General features: G+C 40.8%; 1 protein-coding gene and 1 long non-coding RNA gene across 6 annotated transcripts in view; both read left to right on the forward strand.

The window, feature by feature from the left end:
• abl2 (ABL proto-oncogene 2, non-receptor tyrosine kinase) overlaps positions 1-21,829 on the forward strand; it is a 94,383-nt gene extending 72,554 nt beyond the window's left edge. For 2 of the 5 annotated variants that reach the window (XM_033028147.1, XM_033028148.1), the window contains exons 4-11: positions 7,061-7,333; positions 10,010-10,094; positions 11,175-11,352; positions 11,477-11,661; positions 12,704-12,856; positions 13,510-13,599; positions 14,487-14,648; positions 15,463-21,829. In XM_033028147.1, the coding sequence (XP_032884038.1) occupies positions 7,061-7,333; positions 10,010-10,094; positions 11,175-11,352; positions 11,477-11,661; positions 12,704-12,856; positions 13,510-13,599; positions 14,487-14,648; positions 15,463-17,168 (2,832 nt within the window). In that variant the 3' untranslated portion in view covers positions 17,169-21,829. The remainder of the gene's footprint in view (positions 1-7,060; positions 7,334-10,009; positions 10,095-11,174; positions 11,353-11,476; positions 11,662-12,703; positions 12,857-13,509; positions 13,600-14,486; positions 14,649-15,462) is intronic. The other 3 variants (XM_033028149.1, XM_033028150.1, XM_033028151.1) reach the window with 3 other exon arrangements.
• Positions 21,830-24,007: 2,178 nt separating this feature from the next.
• On the forward strand, positions 24,008-25,352 carry LOC116977588. Its single transcript, XR_004413254.1, has 2 exons — positions 24,008-25,225; positions 25,280-25,352. It is a non-coding gene; the product is annotated as an uncharacterized LOC116977588 (long non-coding RNA).
• The last annotated feature ends 200 nt before the right edge of the window (positions 25,353-25,552 follow it).

The following is a 25,552-nucleotide window of genomic DNA, read 5'->3' on the forward strand; positions in this document are numbered from 1 at the left end:
TGGGGTGCTGGAGGTGGATGTTGAAGGACTACAAGGACAGAGGGAATGTGAGAGCACCACTCAGCGAGTGAGTGGAAAAGTAAAGACATGGGGAAGACGAGCACTCGTATACTGCTGCTATAAAGAATCGTTTCCATATCGTCATTTTGTCCAGAGGGTGGTGAATCTCTGGAATCCATTGCTGCAGAAGGCTGTGGAGGCCAAGTCAATGGATATTTTTTAAGGCAAAGATAAATAGATTCTTGATAAGTGTGGGTGGCGGGGTTATGGGGAGAAGAGAGGAGAATGGGGTTAAGAGGGGAAGATAGCTCAGCCATGATTGGATGGCGGAGTAGACCTAATGGGCCGAATGGTCCAATTCTGCTCCTATCATGTATGAACTCATTAAAGGAGGTGCCTGGTAATTCAGTTCCTAGAAAATCGGTGGTATACCTGTACTTGTTTTTCTCCTTGAAGCCTCCATTGTGTCCGGAAACGTGGCCGTCGGGCAGGACTTCAGGTCAGAATGAAGCGCAGGGGCCTTCGGCCCCCTCTCCCTACTATCCTACTGGCTAATGTACAGTCCCTTGAAAACAAAGTGGAGGACTTAAGGGCAAGACTGCTTTATCAAAGGGAGCTGAGGGAATGCTCTGTGTTCTGTTTCACAGAGACATGGCTCACCCCCAGCTCCCCAGACTCAGCGGTCCAGCCTGAAGGGTTCTCCATCCACCGCATGGACCGTACCCTGGCATCTGGGAAAGGGAGAGGAGGGGGCGTCTGCCTCATGGTCAACTCTGCGTGGTGTTCCGACGTGGCAGTCCTGTCCAACTCCTGCTCTCCACACCTCGAACATCTGGCGGTGAAGTGCCGTCCCTTCTACCTCCCGAGAGAATTCACCTCCGTTATCCTGACCGCGGTCTACATCCCACCCCAGGCAGACGTCCGTCTGGCACTGGAGGAGCTGCATGCCGTGGTCAACAAACACCAGACGTCTTACCCCGAGGCATTTACCACCATTGCTGGGGACTTCAATAAGGCGAACCTCAAGAAATCACTCCCCAACTTCCACCAACATGTCTCCTGCTGCACCAGAGGACCTAACACCCTCGACCACTGCTACACCACCATCAAGAATGCCTATCGTTCTATCCCTCGCCCTCACTTCGGTAAGTCCGACCATACCGCGGTGCTGCTTCTTCCTGCCTACAAGCAGCAATTAAAGAGCGCACCCCCAGAAGTGAGGACAGCACAGAGCTGGTCGGGGGGGGCAGAAGAACAACTCCAGGACTGTTTGGAGTCTGTAGACTGGGCAATGTTCAAGGACTCGGCAACGGACTTGAACGAATATGCCACAGTCGTTACAGACTTCATAAAGAAATGTGTGGAGGACTGCATCCCTACAAAAACCTTCCGAGTGTTTCCCAATCAGAAACCTTGGATGAACTATGAGATCCGTACTCTCCTGAAGTCCAGACACAGGGCATTCACATCCAACGATACAGTGGCCTACATGAAGACCAGATACGACCTTGGTAAGGCCATCAAAAAGGCCAAAAGGGACTTCTGCTCCAAACTGGAGGACGAGACAGATGTTCGGCAGCTGTGGCAGGGTCTGAATGCAATCACCTCCTACAAGGCAAAACCAGGAGGCAGCTCGAATGCCGGTGTAACATCACTCCCTGACGAGCTCAATGCGTTTTACGCACGCTTTGACAGGGAGAATACTGATGTGCCTTCTCGATCCCCCATTCGCTGTGATGGCATTTCAGTCTCAGTCACAGAGGCCGATGTCAGGAAATCCTTCAGAGGGGTGAACCCCCGAAAAGCACCTGGACCTGATGGTATACCCGGCCGTGTTCTAAAAACCTGTGCGGACCAACTGGCGGGAGTTTTTACGGACATTTTCAACCTCTCACTTCTGAGGTCTGAGGTCCCCACCTGCTTTAAAAGGGCATCAATTATACCGGTGCCCAAGAAGAGTAAGGTGACGTGCCTCAATGACTATCGACCAGTGGCACTAACGCCGGTGGTGATGAAGTGCTTTGAGAGGTTGATCATGGAGCAAATCAACTCCTACATCGACAAAAACCTGGACCCACTGCAGTTCGCATACCGCCACAACAGATCAACGGTGGATGCGATCTCGCTGGCCCTCCACTCCGCACTGGACCACTTGGACAACAAAAACTCATATGTCAGGCTGTTATTCATTGATTACAGCTCGGCATTTAACACAATCATCCCCTCCAAACTGGTTACCAAACTCGCAGAACTGGGTCTCTGCGCATACCTCTGCAACTGGATCCTCGACTTCCTCGTCCACAGACCACAGACTGTTCGTATTGGTGGAAATGTGTCAGCCTCAATAACAATCAGCACGGGAGCACCTCAAGGCTGCGTGCTCAGCCCCCTGCTGTACTCACTCTATACCCATGACTGCGTAGCGAACCACAGTGCGAACTCCATCATCAAGTTCGCTGATTACACCACTATTGTGGGGCGTATCACTGATGGGGATGAGTCAGAGTACAGAAGAGAGATCGAGCAACTGTCCATATGGTGCCAGCGCAATAACCTGGCCCTGAACACCAGCAAAACCAAGGAACTGATTGTGGACTTTGGAAGGAGTAGGAGGGGGACCCACAGCCCCATTTATATCAACGGGTCGATGGTTGAAAGGGTCAAGAACTTCAAATTCCTGGGGGTGCACATCTCTGAAGATCTTTCCTGGTCCGAGAACACGAACGCAATTATCAAAAAAGCTCATCAGCGCCTCTACTTCCTGAGAAGATTACGGAGAGTCGGATTGTCAAGGAAGACTCTCTCTAACTTCTACAGGTGCACAGTCGAGAGCATACTGACCGGTTGCATCGTGGCTTGGTTCGGAAATTTGAGCGCCCTGGAGAGGAAAAGATTACAAAAAGTAGTAAACACTGCCCAGTCCATCATCGGCTCTGACCTTCCTTCCATCGAGGGGATTTATCGCAGTCGCTGCCTCAAAAAGGCTGGCAGTATCATCAAAGACCCACACCATCCTGGCCACACACTGATCTCCCTGCTACCTTCAGGTAGAAGGTACAGGAGCCTGAAGACTGCAACAACTAGGTTCAGGAATAGCTACTTCCCCTCAGCCATCAGGTTATTAAACCTGGCTCGGACAAAACTCTGATTATTAGCAACCACTTTCTGTTATTTGCACTACCAGTTTATTTATTCATGTGTGTATATATTTATATCATGGTATATGGACACATTTATCAGTTTTGTAGTAAATGCCTACTATTTTCTGTGTGCTTAAGCAAAGCAAGAATTTCATTGTCCTATACAGGGACACATGACAATAAACTCACTTGAACTTGAACTTGAACTTTTGCCTTCTGAATCTGTATAATTTTGAAATATGTTATCAAATTTTACATTATGGGGATAAAAAAGAGCATACTGACATATATCTGGATATTCCACCATTCGTGAAATATCAGAATTGATGCAGTGGATTACATAGAATTCTGAAGGAATTCATGATCCACTTTCAAAGAAGATACAATGACATGCAGCAGCTGTAAAATTTCAGGATTATTGTAAAAGCAAATGATTCAATGTTCTGTCTTTGGGTTCTGAAAGTATTTTCTGTACGTCAATGACTTCGTAAATCATGCCTGTCCTAAAAGAGGATCAGGTGAAAGGTATGCAGTATCGTTCGAATGTTACAAAATGCAGGCACTCCCAGGTGACATGTGAGCAGTTTCAAAAAGTGAAGTAACACGTTGCTGTTGGTAGTAAGTACTGCGTTTTAAGTAATACATTCCTTCCCTGAGGTATCTCCTGACAGTTCCATTTGCCGTGAAGAACAGCACCTCATATTTCGCTTGGGTAGTTTACACCCCAGTGGTATGAACATTGACCTCTAATTTTAGATAGCCCTTGCTTTCTCCCTCCTTCCCCTCCACCTTCCCAGTTCTCCCACAAGTTTTGCTGTCTCCGCCTACTTCCTTTCTTTTTTCTGCACCCCCCGACATCAGTCTGAAGAAGGGTCTTGACCCGAAACGTCGCCGATTCCTTCTCTCCATAGATGCTGCCTCACCTGCTGAGTTTCTCCAGCATTTTTTGTCTACCTTTGATTTTTCGAGCATCTGCAGTTCTTTCTTAAAGATCTCATTTACATAGCTGGCAGGTTGTTTGCAGCAACCAGGCAATGTAAAATAGCAGATTGCTGCTTTGAGCACTCAAAGTGACTTGTTTTTCACCATTTAGATTTCCATCTGCAGATTTGATAGTTTTATTTTAGCTTGGCCAATAAATTGAAAGAAGTGGTTATGACAAGCTGGCAGCATTTGTGAAGCTGTCGTCTTACACTTGAAGCAATTGTATAGTCACGAGCTGCTTACGAAGTCATTGGCATGAAAATGAGTCATCCACTTGGCTATTTTAAGAAAGTTCTAAGACTTGACTAACAAAAGGTATCATTGTGATGTGTGCACTCGTCCCACCCAGATACTGTTGCTAAATGGGCAGCCACTGCTGAAATTCTCATGTGTAAAACTATTGACATCATTTGGAGATTTTAGACTTTTGAACTCCACAGAGGCAACATCTGCCCTGCCCTAACTGATCACCTTCATCGCCTCCTCAAAAAACTTAAAAAAGTTAGTTAGATGTGGCCTGCCATGAACAAAGCCATGATGACTGCCCGTAATTAACCCATTATCCTCCAAACTCAGTGGCTGCCTCGCCAACATTCTGTCTGTCCCTTCCTTCTTGTTGGTTAAATAGTATGTTAAATGTATGTTTTTAGTGTTCTTTAGCTTGTTTTATGTTGGGGGGGGGGGGGGGGGTTGGGGAAATTAAAAAAAATCTTAGCTCGACAGAGATGCGATTTTTTTCCGTATCGTATCTCGGCCTAACATCGAGGAGTTGCTGGAGATCGACCGGGAGCTCCAACCGTGGGGCCTGCGGACTTTAACATCTGGTTAGAGACCGACTTCGGGGATCTCCAAGCCGCAGGTGCTTCGACCGCCTCAACGCTGGAACTACAATTGCTCCGACGCGGGGGCTTCGACCACCGAATGCGGGAGTTCGATCGCCCCGACGGCTGATTCGACTGCCCCAACCGCAGGAGAATAAAGAGGAAGAAGATGGAACTTTTTTGCCTTCCATCACAGTGAGGAATGTGGGGAATCCCCTGTGGTGGTTGTTTATGTTAAATTTTATGTAATTGCGTGTCTTGTTGCTTTTTTTCGTAATGTCTGTTTGGTAATTCACATATCACTGTACCTTAATTGGTACACGTGACAATAAAAGACCTTTGAAACCTTTGATGTAAATCCTTTCCCAAGTGTCCTCTGCAATAGCTTCTCTACCGCTGACGTGAGGTTCACCGGCCCCTCTCTGGATTCTCTCAATCACTTACATAAAGGAACAACATGAGCTTATCTCCAGTCCAGCAGACCTCACCTGTGGCTACTGAAGACATTGCTAGCCATGCCAATATTGAACACATTTCACCTTTAACCTGAATCTATATATAATATATAACTAAAACACTGATCTTGTGCTCTTCCGGTTTGCGCGGTTTTTCTATTTACGCAAAAATGGTACGAGATAGCGCTATGATTTTTCGCCAGGTTACACACCGTTCTCCTGTGCTACGAGTGCAACAAGTTTTGTTCCGATCGGTGGTAAATTGTAAAAGTTATCGAGGTTTAAAAATCTTTAAAAGCGCGCATGCGCAGATTCCTTCACTCAGCACCATGCAGATTGGTCACTTCTCCAGTTGGTCAATGCCATGGCTGGGATGGCGATGCCCCTTTCTGCCTGTCCCGCCTCACTCACAAACTCCTCTCTCGCCCGGCAGCGAGCAGGTAGGCGGGTGGGCAGGGCGGGGACAGCTCGAGCGGCAGAAGCGGACGGACAGGGCGGGGAGTGAGCAGAGGGAGAGTCGGGTTGCAGGGTGGCCGAGCAGTTTGCGTGCATTTTGAGACACACACACACACACATACACACACACACACTCACTCTGCAAACTGGTCCAATCGTCAAGTCAACAGGATCTAAACCACAGCTAACAATGAATGACCTGTGGAGGAAGGAACTGCAGATGCTGCTTTTTATGGATGGAGTGAGGGAGTCACTGTGGGTAGGGGAAAGGAGAGGGAGGGTGAGGTGAGGGAGGGGAGGGGGAGAGGGGAAAGATCCTGGGGAGGTGAGGAGGGAAAGTGGGGGGATTGAGGGGATTAAGGGAGAGGGGGAAAGTGGGGGAGGTGAGGAGAGGGGATGGCGGGGGAATAGAGGGAGAGGTGGGGGAGGTAGGGAGTGGGGAATAGAGGGAGAGGAGGGCAGTGGGGGAGGTCAGGAGGGATAATGGGGGGGATAGAGAATGAGGAGTGAGGGATAGTTATGGAGGGAGTGCTGGACAGAGGTTAGGGGAAAGGAGAGGGAGGGGAGGAGGAGAGGAAAAATAAGAGGGAGGGTAAAGAGGAGGGGGAGGGAGTGCTGGGGAATGAGGACATGAGACGTGCCTGCGCAGTTGTGGGCTTTGCATGAGTGGTGCAATATTGCGCTGGGACGAGTTGCATTGGGGGAACGGGTGAGTGGTGGAATATTGCATTGGGGAACGGGTTGCGTTGGAGGACCAGGCCTCCCGTGTGACAGGGACCCAACGGGTCCCACTTAGTCTAGTATAGAATATTAAGAAATATTTATTTTAAGGCGGGGTGATTCACTGCCATGCTTGGATTTATTTACTCCAGTAATAATCTCGACATTGTTTCACTTTGCCAGTTTGCTCTATATCTGGTCTGCATTATTCAGGGATTCACTGACCTGCCCAGACAAGAAACAAATCACAGTGAAGTCTGTCGTCACAATTTTGCAGAAAGGCCCTGCTTTCAAATTGTAATAGAATTAAATCATGCAAATCGGCACCACTAATCTTCGTGCCCTTTCATCCAGGTACCCATGTAGGTCCTCATACAGTGTAGGTCCTCATACAGTGCCCTGAAATTTTGGGATGTTTCTTGTTTAACAACCTAGATCTTTGCAGAAAAAGCAACCCTATACGTGACTCTTTCATTTTTTTCAGGTGTATGTAACAGCGGAGAGTCGCTTTAACACATTGGCGGAACTTGTTCATCACCATTCCACTGTGGCCGATGGGCTGGTCACAACCCTGCACTATCCTGCTCCAAAATGCAACAAGCCCACTGTTTACGGAGTTTCTCCCATACATGACAAGTGGGAGATGGAACGCACTGACATCACCATGAAACATAAACTGGGTGGAGGGCAGTACGGAGAGGTGTACGTTGGAGTTTGGAAGAAGTATAGTCTTACCGTAGCAGTTAAAACACTGAAGGTATTTATGACCTGTTCTTTTAAAGGGTCAAATAATAGTGCCTTCCTGTTCCCTGCCTGCATAACGGGCTGGTAAAGGAAGGTGTGTGTGTGCGTGCGTGCGTCCGTCCGTCTGTCCGGCAAAGTGACCCATATTCCCCTGCATATATATTGTTAAGAGAATTTTTTTTTCGATTTTGATTGGTGTAGTTTCTGTCTGGTGACAAGCAATACTTACTGTACAATCATGGATCAGGCACTTTCAAGAGTCAGTGGGTGATGCAATTTTTCAGTATATCCTTGAATCTTTTCCATTACCTACCTTCAAGTAGTTGTTCTGCAATGTTTAAGTAGAAGGCGTAAGTAACAGATTGCGAGCACAAAATAACTATGTCCTAGAGAGGTGATCCAGCCCATCCCCTCATCTGCTGAGTGTTCAACATACAGATGAACCAGTGCACACTTTTGGCTAGTTTTCCAATAGCCATCATAACTTCCATTTAACCTGTCTTTTTAATATAACAAAGTCTTTATAGCAGAATTATTAAACATTGAAAAAGAGCAGACGAACTGTGTAGGAACTGTGCAGATGCTGGTTTACACTGAAGATGGACACAAAATGCTGGAGTAACTCAGCGGGACAGTCGGCATCTCTAGATAGAAGGAATGGGTGACGTTTTGGGTTGAGACCCTTCTTCAGACAGAGTCGGGAGAGGAAGACAGAGATATAGATGGGTAAGGTGTGAAAACGAGACTTCATGAAGCACGAAGATCAAAGAAAATTTAGAATAGATCATTGTTAGCTGGGAGAAAGTGACAACGAAGCATACAAAGATAAAATTAAATCTAGGGGACAGTCAGACTTGTCAGAGAACTAAAATGAGTGAGAGGGAAAGCAAGGGTTACTTGAAGTTGAGAAGTTGAAATTCATACTACTGATTTGTAAGGTGCCCAAGTGAAATATGTGCTGTTCCTCCAATTGGCATTGGCCCTTACTCTGACAGTGGAGGAGGCCCAGGATAGAAAAAAGGTCAGTCTGGGAATGGGAGGGGGTGTTAAAGTGTTCAGCAACTGGGAGATCATGTAGGTTTAGGCAAGCTGAGCGACGGTGTTCAGCGAAAGGATCGCCGAGCCTGTGCTTGGTCTCACCGATATATAGGAGTCCACACCTGGAACAGCGGAAAAGAGCAGCCACAAGAGAGATCAGAGTAGATGGGAAAAGTAGAGTTTAAGGAATGAAGAGAAAGAGCCAGAAAAATGTGAGTGATTTCCAGTGCTTTGGGCATTGAGTAATGGCATAACTAAATGCAGGGATGAGCAGTAACCAAGGATGAATCAGAACAAAAACAGCATTGTTTTGGGTGGCAAGTTTATGGAAAGGGGTGTTGACCAGGAATGTGTAGAATGGTCAAGTCTAAATGTAATATCAACGTGGATGTGTATTGCGGCAGCAGACGAGTTTACCAAGGTTGGTTTTTTAGGTGATGTTTGTAAGAAACAAATATGAATCTTGGAGGGGGCGTGAATCTGAGCTCCAAAATTGATCATTGAAGTTCAAACAGTTTCTCGGAGCAGCGATGATGATGGCATTGATTGATATAAATAGAGGACATTTCTCTTCTTCCATGAACTCCTCATACTTGTTCTTAGTGGTAAGAATGGAGGCGATAGAAGAATAGCTTAACACGGTCACTGTCAGTAGAAAAGAGAAGCAGTGAGTCATCTTTGTATTCTAGGATGGTCTTGAAAGACAAAGCACTTTTAGCTGTTGAAAGCACAGGCCAGTAGTGCTTGATAAAGTCCAGTCAAATCTGACAAGTGCAAAACCAGTTCGTTCATTTATATTCAGCTAGTGATCTTGCAAGCTCTAATAAATAACACACATGTGGATGCAGTGCAGTTCATCGCACAAACCAGCCTTAACATAACCAAAGACCTCTCATAACCTGATCATTCTCTTTTTTCCCCTCACCCATTGGGCAGAAGATAAAAAGGCATGAGAGCACATATCATCAGATTCAAGCTAGATTATTAGAATGGGGTAAGCCATTTAGAACGGAGATAAGGAAACTCTTTTTTACACAGTCGTGAGTCTGTGGAATTCTCTGCCTCAAGAGGGTGGTGGAGGCCAGTTCTCTGGATGCTTTCAAGAGGGAGCTAGATAGGGCTCTTGAAGATAGCGGAGTTGGGGGATATGGGGAGAAGGCAGGAACGGGGGTACTGATTGTGGATGATCAGCCATGATCACAGTGAATGGCGGTGCTGGCTTGAAGGGCCAAATGGCCTACTGGTAGTATTCCCAATCTATCATATTGCAATCCTTGCACATTTTATTATCTGCACTTTCTCTGCAGCTGTAGTGTGATGCTCTGCACAGTTTTTCTTCTCTTTTTGCATTACCTGTTGCACTGATGTGGTGTGATTGCACTCGTATATGGTATGAACTGCGTGGATAGCGAGCAAAACAACGTGTTTCATTGTATGAGTATAATAAACAAATATGAATATCAATATATAGTTATAGTTACTGCATGGTATATGGTAGACCAAGAGAACAAAAAGAATGTAAATTGTTGCAACAAAATGATGTACAGCAGAAAAGATTGTGATATTTGTGGTATACTCTGAATGTGTGTGTGTGTAATTACAATTATGTTCGGTGTCTTATGTTAACAATACTTTCTTTTTTTTGTGGAAGGAGGACACGATGGAGGTGGAGGAATTTCTGAAAGAAGCTGCTGTAATGAAAGAAATTAAACACCCAAACTTAGTACAACTGTTGGGTAAGTGTTTTTTTAAGTCTTTTCTCTTCCAGTGGGTAGCAGCCCTGTATTAACAACAGTGCAGTTCGCCACTTTTTCTGAGCGCTTATTAAGCTCTACCCTGCTTTCCTTTTCCCAAACGAATAAAAAACATTAATTTGCAAATGATGAATAATTTCTCCAGTGATTATAATCAAGGGATTTATTAACATGTATATTCTACTCATGGTGCATCGTGCAAACATTTCAGGCTGTGGCTTAATTTCTGTAATTAGCAATGTGACTTAATTGAGTTGTTGATGTGGGGCAGAATATGAATGCTGTATTTTCTTCACAAGAATATTGATACCACTGAGTCAGAAGATTATGGATTTAAGTTCCATTGGAAGTGTCTAAAACTAGAGGACATAGATGTAGGAAAATTGATAAAATGTTTAGAGATGATCTGAGGATGAATTGTTCATCCAGAGGCTGATTGCGACCTGGAATGCATGGCCTACGTGCTGGAGTCAGGCTTTCTCACTATGTTTGACAATACTGTCTTGTTTAACATGTGCTAGATGGTCAGCACAGACACGAAGAACTGAACTGTTTCTGTGTTATATGAATCTACGCTTTTCTGATTTGAATCTTGAGCTTTGCTGGCATTTTGGCATGGAACTGATGGCATATTACCCTGTCAGAAATGTCTTGCTCTGAAACCTGCAATGCACAACTGGGATCTTGTAATGAGGTAAAATATACCACGATTCTACTCAAAACTGCTGGGAAAGGTCCCCATTGATATTTTCTTTTGTTTTTTAAATCACTCTGCATATTCATGCAAAATAATCTGTTCAATATCCTACTGCTGTTTGTGACCAATGTTAAAGTGCAAATCGGCTGTGGGATTTCCTATAATAATGTCTACAAATCAAACAGTTCTTTCTTTTCTGTGAGATACTTTGGGACAATCTAGGTTATAAAAGAAATCACATATATAGTTTGTCTTAATGAGTTTTGGCAATTAAATATGTGTAATGTAATATCAAATAAAAACTGGAGATTGTGTTCAACTAAGTTGAATATCAGTGGAAATAATGTGCCTTTCTGTATCTTTAGGTGTTTGTACTTTGGAACCCCCATTTTACATTGTTACAGAGTACATGCCTCATGGGAATTTACTGGACTATCTACGTGAGTGCAACCGGGAGGAGGTGAATGCTGTGGTGCTCTTGTACATGGCTACACAGATCTCCTCTGCCATGGAATATCTGGAGAAAAAGAACTTCATTCACAGGTCAGGCATTCTTTAGAATACAAAGCACGCTTTCAGAAGCACCATGTTATTTACCATGTTGGAGATGAAATCTATTATTCACCTGTATGGATATTTTGACATTGATTTTGTCTCTTCATTTCAGAGACCTTGCTGCTCGTAACTGCCTTGTTGGTGAAAATCATGTGGTAAAAGTTGCAGACTTTGGTCTGAGCAGATTAATGACTGGTGATACATACACTGCTCATGCTGGAGCTAAATTCCCAATTAAATGGACTGCACCGGAAAGCCTTGCCTACAACACCTTCTCAATAAAATCGGATGTATGGGGTATGTATTGCAATGTGTTTAATAAGCATTACATTGGAAAACTAAATTGCCTAATTGAGAAGCTGAATTGGGCTGAACTTTATCCCTCACCTTTAAAACTGATTAAAATCCAAACCAATTATTATTTTGGATCATTGGAGATAAAAAGCAGTTTGTTCTTAATATTCTTTTACAACAACCTTTGCCAGATTCTATCCCTATTGGCAAAATTTATTATCACGGTTTATTTTTTTAATTACAAGATGTGATCCTGGTAGAAATAATTAAGAATAATATCCAATACATGTGTTGTTTTTTGCAAAGGTTCTCCTAGCAGTGGTTAAATTTTAAGAATTTATGATAACAAGATCAAAATAAAGACAACAATTGAGATTTTAAAGTGTTAATCGAATCCATTAGTCATTTGGTTAAATTATTCGTTTAGTTTAATCTGTAGAATATATTTGTGTTATGATTTAATACCCCGATCTGACTAAGTAGACATTGTTCCAGAATTTAGTTAGGAGTGCTGGAAGTTCCCCATGGAAATACAAGCAATTCTCAACTTTCGGGCTACCAAGTATTGGGTTCATGGTGTAAAGTGATGTGTGTTTTTTTTTCCATTGTGTTAGCTTAAATTGTAATTTGTTTTTAAATTTGGTTCTTTCATGAATTTGTAATACTTTTTTAATGCTTTTGACTGTCAAACACATGCAGAATTATTCATAGACCTTGGCAGGCTTGATTCTTATTCTGGCCCACCCAACTAACAGCATTATGCTGCAAGGGGTCTTGCCATAGTGCAAGGCCTTTCCAGTTTTGGATCAAGTTGATCTTAAACACCAAATACAACACCAGTAAATCTGAAAAAGCTTAGTTTGTACTTAACAACACATGGGATTGCAGCAAGCACAGGCAATGTGCTGCTGACGATATGTTTATCAAATTGATTTTGGAAGGCATCAAATACCTCATGAAACTGTATTAACAATGGATGCAGGTAATTGTTACACGTGTTGACTTAGAATAATTATTAAATTGTCCACCTTTCCATTTTACGCAGCATTTGGAGTGCTACTATGGGAAATTGCTACATATGGGATGTCTCCATACCCAGGAATTGATCTGTCACAGGTCTATGACTTACTTGAGAAGGGATACAGAATGGAGCAACCCGAGGGCTGTCCCCCCAAAGTCTATGAATTGATGAGATCATGTAAGTAATATGTTTTGATAATAGTTAAGGTAGATGTTTCCATTATTTCTGTAAGCTATTAATAATGCAAATGTATTTTAAATCAGCAGGAGTCACATTTTACTCCCATATCACCGTGACCCTTAGCGTATTCACATGAAATGAAATGTGACTGTCTCGTTACAAACCAATGATCCTTAATATTTGATGAAATCAAGTTACCAAGTTATTATCAAAATGTAAATTCTATTACGATATTGTGAGATAAGTATTCTGGTCATACCTCTGATATTCAATAGTTCTTGTGACATATTGAACACTGTGTCATCATAACCCTTCCCAGTTCCATGGAATGCAGTTCCATTTAGATTAGAAATATTCCATGGAATGCAGTTCCATTTAGATTAGACTTATAATTCTGTGGAGTAATTTCCTCAAAGACAATTAAATAGAAGATAAAAATGTGCGTATGTGAATTTGGCAAACTCACCACCCTAACATGGAACCATTTGTCATGAATTTCATGTAGAAATAGGCAGTAACATCATTTGACCTTCAAATTTAGTGGTTTGTGGTAGCATGAGAGTACCACTGCTACTCAAAAAGCAAGAATTAATTTCTAATGTGTGTTGAAGGGGCATATTATGTTAAATGTGTCTGCTTTAATTTGTTAGGTTGGCAGTGGAATCCAATGGAACGGCCACTGTTTGCCGAGATCCATCAAGCATTTGAGACCATGTTCCACGACTCCAGCATTTCAGAAGGTAAGATATTGCATCTTGCTAATGTTTTCTGCAGAACACTAATACCGTATTAGTGTTCCTGTTTCAAGTAAACATATTGCCAACTAATATCAAACTGCGTTTTCTTTAAGCAGGACGGACGTTGCCGGTGAAAATAGTAGGCTTATACTTGTACTCAGTGGCTCCACATACATAGTTGCTGATGCACATTTATAATGTTGCCTAAAGAAGCTCATTACTTAAATAAGTATGAGCAATTTAAATAAAAGCATGAGCAACAATAGAATGTTGCCTGGGTTTCAGCAACTAAGTTACAGAGAAAGGCTGAATAAGCTAGGTCTTTATTCTTTGGAGCGCAGAAGGTTAAGGGGGGACGATAGAGGTCTTTAAAATGATGAGAGGGATAGACAGAGTTGACGTGGATAAGCTTTTCCCATTGAGAGTAGGGAAGATTCAAACAAGAGGAAATGACTTCAGAATTAAGGGACAGAAGTTTAGGGGTAACATGACGGGGAACTTCTTTACTCAGAGAGTGGTAGCTGTGTGGAATGAGCTTCCAGTGGAAGTGGTGGAGGCAGGTTCGATTTTATAATTTAAAAATGAATTGGATAGTTATATGGATGGGAAAGGAATGGAGGGTTATGGTCTGAGTGCAGGTAGATGGGACTAGGGGAAAATATGTGTTCGGCACGGACTTGTTGGGCCGAGATGGCCTGTTTCCGTGCTGTAATTGTTATATGGTTATATAATCAACAGCAAAAATTACTTTTCAGTAAATCTGAGATTATAGAGAAATAAGATAAAAGATAGATATATGCATAGGTAGAATGTGAAGAGTTATATAAGTTTATAAACCATAAAGACTAATACCAAATATTCAAATGTTAGTGCTTCTTTTCCTCTGGCAGAAGTTGCAGAAGAACTTGGAAAAAGTGCCTCTTCAACTGGAATCGCGCAACACTTTCAGTTACCCCTGCTCCCAACTAAAACCCGAACACTCAAGAAAAATGCAGAAAATAAGGAAAACATGGACATGGATCATCCTGCTATAGCTCCTACTGTTATGCCAGGTACTTGTTACATTTTAAATACCTCTCTTTGCATGCGGTCCTAAATGCAGTACTTTAATAATAAGAAGGGCCTCGACCCAAAATGTCCCCCTTCCTTCTCTCCAGAGATACTGCTGTCCCGCTGAGTTACTCCAGCATTTTGTGTCTATCTTCCCTGATAGATCCTTTTGTGGGGAAGTTAGGTGAACATGTCACAAACTTGATGGTCTCTATTTTTGATTGCATATTGCTCATGCCTTTATTTAAGTAATGAGCTTCTTTAGTTCAAATGACAATCCCCTCATTCCTCTCCAAAATTATATCTTTTTTTAAAGTCTGGCTCCTGGCTCTCCAAATTATCAAGTGCAATTAGACACAAGATAAATTGTAATGTGGATCAAATCAGTGCTTGGTAGTCTATTTAATTATTGATTTTTTGAAGCAGTAGCAAATCAATAAATTTGGATGGGCTTCAATTTTTAACGCAATAATTTTTTGGACAGAATATGTCAGACATAACCTGCAGATTCTGTGTTCACAACCAGAGAAGCCTTGTGCTGAATCACTTTCTCTGCTACAGTTTTATTAGCATTGGAAACAAATTGAAGATGTCATGTTGAAGAAAATAGTGCAATTTTGTCAAGTGAGTGGTTGTGCTGGGACAAAATAGGAAACTAGAAACTGAACATAACGTTTGAAACGTGCAGAAAAATTTAAAAAAAGAGAGGAAAATGAGAACATGATGGAGGCTGGAGACAGGAAAACATTAAGAATACAGTTTAAATACTCTTTCAATGTTTGGATTACATCTACTATCTTTTTCATTTCCCAATAGGGATGGGAACAAGTACAGCCCCATGTAGCATCTCGCCAGCATTGCCTCGTAAACAAAGAGACAAATCTCCTGGTGGTCTCCTGGATGATAGCAAAGAGAACCTGTTTACTCGAGATAGAAAAGCTGGCTTCTTTAGTTCCTTCATGAAGAAGAAGACTGTCCCTATGCCACCTAAGCGTAGCAGTTCCTTCCGCGAAATGGAGAACCATCCACACAAAAAATATGAGATAACGGGTAACTTTGCTTCTTTCTCATCTTTTCAGCACTCTGATGGGCTTGCTTTTGTCCATTCACACGCAGAAGGGAACCTCACTCAGGCTAGGTGTTGTGGACGAGGTTCTGTGCAAAGAAACGGTGGTGTAACTGGTGGAGGGTGGGCAGGATTTGCTGGTTTTTTCACTCCTCGCTTAATAAAAAAGACTCTTGGCTTCAAACCAGGGAAGCCTACGAGTAATGATGATTCAGGCTTGGACGGCACAAAACCTTTTCCCCGGTCAAATTCTACTTCTTCCATGTCTTCAGGACTTCAAGAACTGGATCGTCTAGCCTTGACACTTCCTAGAAATTGTCACCGCAACAGAATTCAAGTCGAGCATCCAGTGCCCTACCCTGCCAAAGAGGAAGGACCGGGACGATTGACAGATCCACTGCATAGAAAAGCAGACGATGGAGTTGCATCTTTGAGAGACAAGGCAAAAACAAAACTTTTGGCAAGGTGTGCCGCAACACCCTCTCTCAGGGCCCAGACTGGCAACGGAGATGGTGATCTTTCTCAAAACCTCAATGCTGTATCGGTTGGGCGTGGAGAAACTAACAGCAATCATTCTGGTCCATTAGGAGTGAAAGAAGATATGGAGAAGATAGGTTGGTCCTCACCAGCGAAGGCTTCTGCCACACTTCCAGCAACTCATAACCATAAAGTACCTGTTTTGATATCGCCAACTTTGAAGCATGCTCCTGCTGAAGTTCAGTTGATTGGAACAGATTCCTTGGGAAACAAATTCAAACTTCTGTCAGAGCATCAGGTTACATCTGAAAGAGAGAGGCCAAGGCTTGTCAAACCAAAATGTGCACCACCTCCACCTCCACCTTCCCTAAAACTATTGCAACCTCCTCCTAGCACTAATTTCAACAGCACAGAAACAACGGAGGACCTGGAGAGTATTTCGGCAGTACAACAAGAGGTTGAGATAAATGGTGAAGGTGGCAAACGACCAACAATACCAGTGTTTGCAAAGATTTCTAGGCCATCTATACCACCTCCTCAAGTGCCTCCAGGTTCATCCATTCCCACTGCAACAACTTCTAAACTAACAAACGGTACCTCTGTAACTGCAGGTGCTAGAATTTCCTTGCGGAAAACCAAGCTTCCACCTGAAAAAGTGCCAACAGAAAAAATCAGTAAAGAGGCATTATTGGAGTGTGCCGAGCTTCTCTCCAATGTTATTGACAGTGGTTCAGAGTCCACTTCCAACAGCCAGTTGGTTGAAGCAGGACATCGGTTGCTCGATCATTGCTCTGGTTACGTGGACTGCATTACTCAGATGAGAAACAAGTTTGCTTTCCGTGAAGCTGTAAGCAAATTAGAACATGGCTTGCATGAACTCCAGGTATCCTCCACAGCTTCGACTGGACCTCCTACAAACTCTGTGCTCAGTAACTTACTGACATGTGTTAGAGAGCTGAGTGAAATTGTACAGAGGTAGCTGAGAAGGCGTTGCTGTTAGTGAGAGGTTCACTGACTTGTTTATTATCTGAAGTACCTCAGCAAATGTTCAGCTCTTTAATGTTTACAAATTCATCTCTCTCTGTCAGTTGAGTCGTGGTTAGAGCTGTCTATGCATAATCAGACTTTTGGAGGGGATGGGAAACAGCATCTCCAACAAGTGCTGGGTGGAAAACTACTCCTGGTATTAAATTTGTGGAAAAAGTCCCAAAACTTTTTTGGGCCAGGTAAGTTATTTTTGTCTTCCTGGACAGTCCTTAGGGACTCTTCCACTTTAAAGAGGAAGGCACCCTCAAAGTCTGAAGATATGTGATCGCAATTGCATTGAATCACAACATCTAATCATTGGAAAATGTACTTAAGCCTGTTTGACAGACATGGCTAAACCATTGTTCTTCTGCAACTTGACATTACTGGTTATTCCCTTCATATTAAGAATCAAACTTCACTCATCCACATATCATTCATTTGTTGCATGCTGAAGGTGCACCAAAATTTAGAAACATTAATTCCCTATACAGTAAAATATGTTTTGCTACAGTTCAAATATCCACTAAATGAACAGACATGCGGCCATTATTAATCTTTGCTGAAATTCAGTTAAAAGGAATGTAAAATAAAAACACGACTTCCCCCTCATATCTGGTAACTGTGTTGCTGAGAGCAGTTTCTTCTGGAAGACACTGCTCAGAACATCATCTATACTAAACACAAAACTCAATTTATCTATATTTAATTTGGGTTACTAATTTATTTTGAGTGCTACTTCCAAAGTCCCTCAGAACTGTCGTGGAGCTTAAGACTTACCTCTATTGTTGCCTGTCAGAACAAATTTCATGTTTATATTTTTGGTGAATGGAGAAAAATGTTATGTGGCAGAGTCTGCTACAACTTGAGAATGACAATGTGAATTGTATTACTTTTGAATTGTTAAGTGAATCTACTGTGCTTGCTGTGAGTGTAGAAAATGACATCCCTAATCACAGATATGGATAAATAAGAGTTATACTACAATCAATGTATATAACAGAAACATTTACCCATAGCTCCACTCCTTCTACCTTGGTGCTGGAATAGCCTGATGGTCCCATAGGAAATAATGGTTCTGCTTTTACTCTCCTTTCATGGCACTGGATTGCACAAGAAAACACATGCATTGGAAACACTTCTAACCCATGTATCTTGTAGAGATGAGCTCTAATTGTTCTCAAATAAATTTATTCAGTGACATGAAGTTCACATGTATAGCAGTTGTAATAGTAACTGCTGAAAGAAAAAAAATGATTTAATGCATGGTTCTGCCCATAAATTAAAAATGCTAGGTCTGGGAAAATAACTGGATTCTCCCTCAATTTTTGAGAAGAATTTCATGCAGACATTATAGAAGTATTTATTTACTTTTTACTATAAGCACAATGAATGGCCAATGAATCCATACTAGGTATCATGTGTCCCTCTCTAGCCCTTGTTGAGTTACTGCTTCTGAAGATATGGTTGTCCCGTTGAGGCTTTTCAATTATTCTCATGTCACTGGGGAATCCTTCCTCATGCATTTACTGCCAGTCACAACGCTCATATGGCATGTGTTTTGGTCCAAAACAAGATTATTTCTGCTAAGGCTTTATTTTTTAAAGGAGAACATTTGAAGAAAATTTTGATCTTAAGCAATGCCTGGTCTGAGGAATAGTTGCTGCAAAATGTGCATTTTGAAGCTGACCATAAGCATTAGCACTAGTTTCACTTTCCCTCACAGAAGCTATTGTTTCTCATGGGACTATAATTTTTTATTTATTTATCTGAAAACAGAATAACTGCTGTGTCCAGTGAAATGCAAAATTCTAATTTTTCTCTTTTAAATGTGGTGACCATCTGATCGTATTGGCAGTATTATTGGGGGCTGTCATTTCAGACTATTTGCTGCTGATTATTTGCAGACATATTCTGTGTACATTTATACCAAAGGCCACTTGGATCAGTAATTTGTTTTCTGTACAATTTAGGCTGGGTCAAACTCATTTCTGATTTCATAGGAAGATCTAAAATTAAGATTTATATTGATAGTAATGATTATTTGGTGTACATTAACAACCAACCCAGTAGTATGGGAGGCCATTTCAATCACATGATTTTGAATGGTGCGGTGAAGTCACTTTATCTTACGACAAGACTTTTGGACTTTTTGGTCTTCAGTTGTCCATTTATAAACTTTCTGCAAAATCTCATTGATTCCCCCACAGTTACTCTTTTAAAACCCAATCTCCTGTCATATTAAATTCTTAGTGAATAATTTTAAAATGTTTGTGTTGCAAAGCACAAAGCCAGTGTGGATTTGGAAATACCCAAAACATCTATCCTTCCCGCAGTGGGGAATCCAGTAATAAATACGTAATTACAATAATGCAAATTCCCTGATTTGTGCCTTTGGTTAACCTTGGCTAGATTGGTGGTGTAAATGCTACATTTACCCTCAACATCTCTTGTACTGTGTTAATTTCTTTGGGAATCGGGGAAGAGACAAGCTTCAGATTCTGGTTCCTGTTGCTTCTAGAAAATCTGAATCCCAAATTGAGCTAAATACAAAGTTAAACGTGACTGTGATAAATAATGTTACTTAGGGTTTAAAAACAATATTGTAACAAGTCGTCATTTAACTTAAGCAAGACACTATTGAATCCATTAATTTAGTACTTTATAGATATTTAAAATTCTAATGAACCTAGAATGATCAAGATTGAAATCTGGGTCACGTTTATAATTAACTGACTTTTCACAAGATTAATCTACTAAACTCTGTGGAGGAGAGATCTCTTTTTCTTACATTTCCATTTAATTTCATTCTAAATTCCCATAGAAAATCATGCAAAAATATTTATCATTTGCATTGTTCCATTACTCAATGAGCATCCAGATTCTTCAAATTAAGTAAATACCAGAGTAAATCAGGTTCTGGCATTAGCCACAAGAACATGAATTCTTCCTTGCCTAGATTGCAGGTGGCATTTGAACGATAATTCAAGCTGGTTGCTTTTCTTCTTAAGGGAATAAAGTGTCATGATCCTTAGCTGAGGCTTGAATTAATACAGGACTTCAAGGTACAGCAGTGAGCCTGGATTCCAGGAAGAGTATTCCCTGCATGAGAATAATACTCAGTATACACATGAGGCGACAAATTAGCTATTTTCCACAACATTGATACTCCAGATTGAGGTTAGAAGATGATACTTTCAGACCTGAACAGCAAGGCTATGGAAACAGTTATCATTTCAGGTCGATGATCTGAAGCTTTTCAACCCAAAATGTTAACTATTTCTTCCTGCCGCTGCTGCCTGATCTGCTGAGTATTTCAAGCATTTTCAGCTTTGATTTCAGGTTTGCATCAAATGCATTTTTTTTATTTTTTACATACAAACCTAAATGTTGCTTAACTTTTGTATTTTTTTTCACGTCCCTAATTGATATCACATTATGTTTAATGTTATTTCCAGTGTAGGCACCGCCTTAGAAAAATCAACATCGGGCAGAGAGAAATCCTTCAGCATTTTGAATGATTTTCCACAGCAGAGTTTCTGGAATGCTTTGTTTGGTTAGCAACAGTTTGTGCCATTTAGAATCCTAAATCTCATGTTTCTACAGTGACCTAAAACAAAATTGACCTCATTGCATTGCAACATTCTATCATGGAGATACCATGGCATTACAGATTAGAAATTCACATTATTTAAAAAAATAAATTGCAACCTGATTCTGCAAGATACATAGCCAGGACAGTTATAATTTAAAAACTCTTCTGATAGATTAATTTCACTCCACATTTGCAAGTAATCTATGGTGAAGAAATGAGAATCTACCAATGTTGGTTTTAACTGTTCACAAGCAAATTTTATTCCTTGTATAATACAAATGAAAAGCAGTAATCTTAAATGTATGTGTGCAAAATTTGTGGCTTTTTAATTGCAGAACAAAGGCACGAAGGTATAATTTACCTGGTCAACTATAGTTGAAAACGTGCTGAAAAAAATAATCTTCTATTCTCATATGGGATTAAAACTACGAGTTTAGGTGTGGATGGGTTGGAGAACTGTCGAGATTTGAAAGTGAAGAGCAGCATTGCAGAAGTGACTGTGAATGTTGGGAGTTACTACTGAAAAAAATCTGTTTATTGTTAAGCAGTGCCACTTAGTGAGTTTAGCATTGCAGTTACTGTATCTTTGTACACCCTGTCATTGATTTACTTTGATGCAAATGTAATCTTCCGTGTTCAAGGAATGGGTTAATCTTTAAATCTGAACTCCAGACGTGTCTGTGAGTGAACCCAAGCGCTTGTTTTTCATGGATTGACAAAATACCTCTGTGTGTGTGTGTGTGTATGTTTTGTGGGGAGAGTGATGAAATGGGAGGGTTGGGGTGGAAAAATGTTTTGTCACATATAAATATGTATGATTTTGCTTGGAAGCAGAAATGAATTTATCCCAGCCTTGTAAACACTAAAATGTGTAAATATGTGAATTAACAGGGGTTTAAGGGATGACAGAGCTACCCCAGAATGAACACTAAATGACATAAGCAGTATTTTGGGTTCTTTTGTACTATAAATATGTTTGCGTTTGTAATTAAATTATCACAGAACTATGGTTCAACTGAGTCCTGGCTTGCTGCAAGTACTTAATGTATCCACATGTATACAGAATCCATTAGTAACACATCATTCCGTTACACCTTTAAAAGAAAAAAAACACATTTAAAACTTTATTTCAGTTAATTATTTTCTAAATAGTGGAGAATTTTGATGGGTACATTGTTTGATCATTGTTTCATTAATGATAAGATTTTAAAATGCACAAAAAAGTTCGATATTTTAAATGTGTGTGGAGTTTCCAGTGCTAACAATTAATTTATTTTCATTATGGCTGCAATGATCAGATCGCCTCCCACATGTGAAAGCACTTTATTCTAATACATTATTTCTGCAGTGCACCTGTCTGAAATGTATTTTTCCCTGGAGAAAACAAATTATTGTCATTTTAATTTTATTCTTTTTTAAATCTGATTCACTTTTAAAATGCATTGTTTATATATGCAAAATATGCTGATGTTATGTAAAATCTGCTGAAACTGCATCGTATTTAAGAATGCCAGTGAAATTGGTTACAAGAATCACATAACTACTGTTGAATCCTACAATGAAATATTGTAACTTTCCCCTTTCTCAGAGTACATTTAGATACGTATAATGAATATCCAATGGCGTTGTCTTGAAATATCTCATAATGTTTCATGCACACAGAATACCTGGTGCTGCATTTAATATTAAAATGTATCTCAGAGGAGGCTTTGCAAATATTCAAAGTTTTCAAAATATCAGTTGAAACATTTGAGCATATTAAAGGAACAAAAGCTTCTGCAACACTGCTGTAGGATTGACTATAATTTGCATTACAGTTACATTAACATACAGACACTTGACCAGGCAACTGGCTACAATAGTATAAACTTCAAATCAATGGAGTTTTATTAAACATAACTCACAAATAATCTACAATTTATGAATAATAGATTTGAGATAAAGTTGGATCACATTTGTGATGGCATGGCTGAATTGAAGTAAGTAAAGTTACCAGGCATCTGACTTGGTCTTGAATTCTGATCTCAACTATGTCTGATGCTATTTACTGTTCATTGCTGTTAAACTTTTAGCAGGTTGCTGTGTGGATTACGTGTTTCATTGTCATAAATGTATAATGATCTTCTATCACGTGTGTAATACAAAAGAATACTGATCCAAGTTCATCCTACCAACCAAACCTTCTGCTTATGGAACTTGAAAAATGATCCTATGGATAATTCCCATCCAAGCAATGCTTCCTCCCCTTCTGTATGCTTTTGAGATTTGGGCTACCTATAGTAAGCATCTTAAGACAAAGAAACCATCAACACCATTTCTGCAGAAGTCTCCAAATCCACTTGGGTAAGTAAATCAATAACGGCATTGTCAGTTAGATCAACATTGCCACTCTCATTACACTCAATCAGCTCTGCTAGGCAGGTCATGTTCACAAACCCTACACATGACTCCTGAAATGTGTTATTCCGAGCTTAGTAACAGAACGTAATTATGGGGAGGTTAGGAGAAAAGATTCAAGGATGTGACAAACCTCTGGGATACGTGGAGAAACATACCATTCCCAGTAACTATTAGAAATCCTTTGCCATAATCAGTCAAAGTGGAGGAGGAATATTGTAATGATACTGAGAAGATCAATGTAGTGTATCGAGAGCGCATGGTACCCAGTGTAAACTGCTGGACAAGTGCACCACCAAAAATCAATGATCACTCAAGAATATACGACTGGTTGTACTTTTCTGAATCTGTTCATTTTGACGCCGAACAGAGCTCATTTGCAACTGAAAATCATTGCCATGTGCCAAATCATTGATGATGTCTAAGGCATTTACTAATTTCCTGAAATCAAATGTGAGATTCCCGACTAATTTTATTGAACCAATAGCTAAATCTATATTCGAGAGACTGGGAGATGGGTTGGAGGGGGTTGATGGGAGGAAGTCTTTCTGGAAACACATTTTGTGGCAATCGAGATGGGAATGTCTTTACCAAAAAATTGACAACTATTTTTACATTGGTTTGTAGTTTAAAAAGAAACAAGTTTATTCACACCTGACCCCAATCCATTGATGTTATTGCCAGAAGATACAATAACAAATATTTAGTGGCTCTACTGACAATAAAGAACGTTTGTGCAAGCCTATTCAGCCTCTACTCAAGTTTGGGAACTATCTGATAATTGGTCTGATAGTGTTTGCTGTTCCAAAACATCCTAGATTTGAGGAAAGTGGCGAGAGTAATGGCAAGACCCACATCGATGCACTGTGGTAGACATCCCCCTGAAAATCTTTAGGAAGCTCTGACAACTGATAAAGCCTCACTGCAGCTCAGCCAGTGGTTGGAGTAGCGGGGATTCTTAAATACCACTGATATTCGGACATGTATTATTAAAAATGAAATGAATAGATTGTTCTGATAAATACATGTATGGAAATACAGGTATGGTGTGACCATTGGCAGGTACTGCAAAGAAGATCCGACCTGATATACAAAGCGTGGTTCCCAAACTTATGTAGAGAGGATAAATTGACTAAAAATAGGCGTACCAACATTCTTTATTAATAGTATTACTATCATAAAATTATCATACAGAACTCAAACTATTAAAGCAATAAATAAAACTAAATTAATTATGAAATAAGGATTTGACCTTCACATCTCTACAATGCTAATCAGGAGCTGCAGATTCTGTTTGAGGTCTAAACTGGCAAACAATTGTTTTCTCTTCTCCCTCAATCCCAATGTAAATACTAATGAATCTTGGCAAGTCGAAAGTCCGCATTGAGTCGAGCTGCAGTTTGAAACAACAGATATTGCATTATTTTAATCTGTTTTTGATTATGCAGTGAGAAATCCTGAACTTCCATTCATACAAGGAAATGTGAGCTGTTTTGCCCAGTGTGCTGAGTGCTGGCGACCTCTGGTGGTGTATAAGATGCAGATTACTATCTTTAAAATGAATCTAAAGTTGGCAGTTATGCAGTGTGATGGATCTGGTGGCCACTGAGTACCCGTACCTACCACAGGACACCCTGTCTCCATCCTTTTTTAAATTAAAAGGAACAAAGCAAGGAGAAGCCATGTTACCTAAATATGGATCCTTCTGGAAAAAAAAGGAAAGTGTGTATCATATTGCAAAGTCTTTGGTACTTCATAGTCAGTGAATTTTTTTTTAAATTCTGTTGCTGTTTTAGTCAATCTGCAAACGCTGATCTGTCACAAGCAACAATGAGGTGTTTTACACAGTCTACTTAATAATAATTGCAGAATGGCTGAATTATTGCTTGCCAGGGCACTGAGGTTTAAAGCAACTTTCTATAAATATTTAATAGAAATATTGGAGTCATCATGCCCGGTTCATTGATTAACCACTCACGATTAACCCCAGGGGTTAGAAACTTCAGGATATAATCCAGGTTAACACAACAACACTATCACCACTTACAGAAATACAATCTTCTGTTAAACAGAACCTTCATCGGCCCTCTGTTAGGGGCAAGAATGTATTATTTGTGTAAGAGCAGGGGCATTCTTCAGGAAAAATTAGCCTGAACTGATCTATATTTTAATCTGTGTTTAGCAAGGTTTTTTAGGGCTATGCAAAGCACTAATTCCATTCTACCCCTGGGCCAATCTCAAGGTTCCTTATAACAATCTCACCCATTACTGACGGTCTCCATCTTCTACCCACTAAATCAAATCAAATCAAATCAACCTTTATTGTCATCTTGCAAAGCAACAAT

The sequence above is a fragment of the Amblyraja radiata genome, chromosome 10, assembly GCF_010909765.2.
Source record: "Amblyraja radiata isolate CabotCenter1 chromosome 10, sAmbRad1.1.pri, whole genome shotgun sequence".
Classification (NCBI taxonomy): Eukaryota; Metazoa; Chordata; class Chondrichthyes; order Rajiformes; family Rajidae; genus Amblyraja; species Amblyraja radiata.